A 4,312-nucleotide genomic window follows, 5' to 3' on the forward strand; every position below is an offset into this window, starting at 1 on the left:
AAAAAAAAAAAAAAAAAAAAAAAAAAAAAAAAAAAAAAAATTGAGTCTGAATGCTGGATCAATGTGTGGGTATTGGTTTGGCTTTACTTCCTCCTCCTTCTCCTCTTCTCCATCCTCCTCCTCTTCTTCCTCTTCTCCTTCTCCTTCATTGCAGTTTATTGTCTCTTATGAACTAAAGGCTGGGTTGAAATTTATATAAATAGTACTAAAAAGTACCACTTTTATCCTTGCCAGGTCAATGCTTTCTAATAGTCTATACTAAGAATTTCTCTTCCTCCCCTTATCATAGTCACATCAGCTTTCAAGTCTAAATCACATGACAAGCTGGGCCACAGCTCCCTTGTAAGTTGGTACTGGTAAGCACAAGAGAAGGAACAGTGTGTGCCATTAGTGTCCTAGTAAGGCAAAGGCCACCAACTCAGCCATTCATCTTTTCCCAGGTTGGTACTAATAGTAGAACAAGAGAAGATGGGTACCTTTCTCATAGTGACACACTGTTACTAATGCCTTACTACCTGTTGCACTTTTACAATGCACAATTGTGGCCCAAGAGTCTTTCAGTGAATGATAGCATCATTCTGTTTTGTGACACTGTACATGGTGGGATGAACACAGAAAAGGAGACAACTGGTCTACCCAAATTCCACAATGGCCACTTTTCCTAATGGAGAATCTGTCTGGGCAGAAAGCTAGAATTTGTAAAGGAAAGTCCTTGAACTCCAGTTTCCCAGACCATGGGACTTTGGGGCAACAGCCATGGTGTGATAACAGCAGTTCAAGGGTGAGTCGGGTGACAGATTGAAAGTCCCAGGTGATCTGAGAGCTACACGGATACCCGAAAATATCAGTTCAGGTTTGAAAACTGAAAGAAAGAAAAAGTGCTTTGGTGGTTTTTTTCCCTATAAATTCCTATTTTTCTATAAATTCCTATAAATAAATTCACTCCACAATACTTTAATTGTATGAAACATACTGCCTATTAGCCATTGAGCTAGGTAAAATATGTAGGATCATTTGTAACCATGGCTAGAGACTGCTGTAACTTCTAAGTCCCAGGCGAGGCTTTTAAAGTTAATGAAGACACATTAGGTTAAGGAGGACTGAGAGCTTAGTGAAGGTCTGAGCATGTATCGAGTGGTCATCTGGGCTATTTACTTTTAAGGACTTTCTTGATAGTTCTCTACAGAAGTTATCATGAAGGAGCATTTAACTTAAAGTCAGTTCTTAAGATACTGAGAATGTCTCAGCGGCAGTTTAAAATGAAAACTATGCAAATGGAGATGTAGTACGTTTTAAAGGCAAGTTTTCCTTTCTCTTCCTTTTTAATATTTTTAAATTTATTTTGAGATAGGGTCTCACTGTACACTCACTGTGTAACCCTAGTTGACCTGAAATTACTAAGTAGATTAGGCTGGCCTTGAACTCACAGATCTGCCTGCCTCTGCTTCCCAAATGCTGGGTTTAAAGATGTGCCCCACAATGCCCAGGATTCTTTTTATTATTTATTTATATGTCCAACACTATACATTATAGACATTCACTCAACAAACATCTTGTAGATCACCTAATATGTGAAAAATACAATAGGCGCTGAATCACACCTAAGGACTTGGGACACAGGGCCTCCATGAAGATGCTCCCAATAGTGATGTGACAGTTGAGTTTGAAGCTTATAGGGAGTTATACATGCTCATAGCTCCTGCACCATATATCCCCACAGGATATTTTATTAATGAGCAAAATATCTTTGTATGTACCCTAAATATTTTCTAAATTCTATACTTCTCTTGTTTTAATAGGCACATAAACATTTTACTATTTGTCCAAAAAAGAGATCACTACCTTTTAAGATAGCAAAACATTAAATAAATGCCACCTACGAAGACATGGCAACAGGGGAGCTATGGGAATGGTGGGTAGGGGCTGGGGTGGGGGTGGGATTGTCCTGTAGTGCCATGGGCTAGAAAACAGCATGACAGAGAACTGATAATCTGTGTAAAAAATATTGTCTTTTGTGCTATATGGGCTGTATCAAATCCCTGGGCTATCACAATGGAAGTGGAGAGGGAAAGGAAGTAGCTAGGATGGGACGCTATTTCCAGGTTGAAATGAGCCCAACCAGAAGATGGGGCAGTTATAAGGATGCACAGTAACTTCAATAAAGGGCAGGAGACACCAATTCTGAGATGACTGGCTTAGGGGAGTCTAGAAGAACAAACATGAACTGAAATGTCCAGTGGAGTGGCATGTGAACATAGGATGTGCAGAACATCAGAAAATGAATTCTAATTTATCTTCCCAATGGGACCAAGGTATCTGTATTCCCTGACTTTATAAGAATATGATTGTTTATATTAAAGCTTTTCCAAATCAATAATACGGAAGGACCTTCTACCTTCTGTGTGGAGACACCAGCAGAGGTAGATTTAAATGTCTCTGTCATGCTGCCATGAACTATGTCCCTAAAGTCATCTGTGATGGCCCCTGAGCCTTGGGAGAGAGGGCATTCTGGTTGGCATCAGGGAATGAGGAAGTGACCTCACAGTGAGACCCATGCTCTTACAAAGGATACAGGAATATTTGTCTCCTGTGCCTCATGAGGACATGGACACAGGACAAAAGGACCCTCACCAGCAACTGAAAGGCAGCACTTCAACCCTGGACTTTACCAGTGTTGGGGAAAAATAAATTTCTTTTTCTTTAAGCCACCTGGTCGAGGCTATGTTTTCATTGCAGCCCCAGCCATGTAAAGAGTATCTACACATGTAAAGAGTAGCCACACATGCAGAGTATCCACACATGTAAAGAGTATCCACACATGTAAAGAATATCCAGCATTACAAGTAATCCACGAGAATTTCCCCATGACATTTCTGGTAAATGATCAGATGCACTGTAGAGCCTTAATTTGATGTAAAGTCACCTTCTATCTTTTGCCACACTTTTGATATCTTGCTTATCTGTCCAGGTTCAAGGAAAGTAAAAAGGCAATTGTTCTTACTCAGCCAGGCGCAGTTGTCAGCCGCATATCAGTAGAGTTTACTTTTGCTACTGCCAAAAAAATCAATCATACCTGACAGCCTTTTTGGAATTTCTCTGGTGTTATCCAGTCTTGAAGCATTCTCAGAATAGAAGCTCCCTAGCATGGAAAAAGAGAGCAATATTTTATGATGTATTCCAGTGTTTCTTGAAGATCATTCTGATGAATTACATAGTTATTATGCTATGATTTAGACTGAGAGAGAGAGAGAGAGAGAGAGAGAGAGAGAGAGAGAGAGAGAGAGAGAGAGAGAGAGAACTCCTTCCATGTATGTGTTTCTAAATAACTAAGTGGTAAAGAGAAAACGCCCAAATTGCCATTGACTCAAGGTCTAAATGGTTATTGCACTTCCCCAAGACAGCCGGCAGGTGGCGCTCTATTAATGAAAGAAAAGAAAACCAGTCCTCCCCGCACATTCTTCGCTGAAGGGCTAATTTCAAGGTGAAATTATGGCAAATTATTAAGTATACCTCCACATTAGAAACAAAATGGTTAGATATGTAATGTAGGCATAAAACCATTTTACATCGAAAGTAGTTTTGTTTCATCTTGTTTTATAGATCTCAAGAATCTATGAGGCATGCCCTGAGTTCCAGCTTCTTCCATGTGGGTTAATACTAAGACACGCTACTTGTAAGATTTTTATATCAGTTTTCAACTAGTATATATGAAAATATTGCCTTCCCACTTAGTAGTTTTTACTACAATTTCCAGAGTATTTTAAATTGCATTTGGACACAGTAAGAATAAGGCTTAGAAATATATTTATGTCTGACACTATTTTAAGCCCCTGGAGTACTCAGGACTTAGAGAATTGAGTCTGAACTTTCTTTTGTGAGTTCCTAAAGACAGATAATCAATCATTTCAAAGAAGGCCGAAAAGATGCCACGGGGTAAGAGGAGATACTGAAAATCATGGCATCAGCTTCACGTGGTAACTGTTTTCATTTAGGCTGATTTTGATAAATATCATGCTAATAGTTATAAAGACAACCATGTCACGGCTCATCCACTATAGCAGTAGCTGTTCAGTAAGTTGATACAATGGATGATTCATGAGGAACCAAGATAGGAAGCTACACATAAAAAATTAAATCATATTAGTACAAGTATGGAACATGTGTGGAGGTGTTACAGGAAGTGTCATGAAAGAGAATGTCGCAGAAGCTTGGGCTGCACATTCCTAGCAGCATCTCGTCCGATTTTAGTGGCTAAGTAATGCCTTGCCTACAAAATACAAACACAACCCTCCCTCCTTCCATCGCTCCCTCC

General features: G+C 39.5%; 1 protein-coding gene across 1 annotated transcript in view; it reads right to left on the reverse strand.

Annotated features, from left to right (window-relative positions):
- Positions 1 to 4,312, reverse strand: part of Enpep (glutamyl aminopeptidase) — a 68,572-nt gene that overhangs the window by 34,846 nt on the left and 29,414 nt on the right. Inside the window, exon 8 of the mRNA XM_031376170.1 lies at positions 3,074 to 3,139. Within this exon, the coding sequence (XP_031232030.1) occupies positions 3,074 to 3,139 (66 nt within the window). The remainder of the gene's footprint in view (positions 1 to 3,073; positions 3,140 to 4,312) is intronic.

The sequence above is a fragment of the Mastomys coucha genome, unplaced genomic scaffold, assembly GCF_008632895.1.
Source record: "Mastomys coucha isolate ucsf_1 unplaced genomic scaffold, UCSF_Mcou_1 pScaffold16, whole genome shotgun sequence".
Lineage (NCBI taxonomy): Eukaryota > Metazoa > Chordata > Mammalia > Rodentia > Muridae > Mastomys > Mastomys coucha.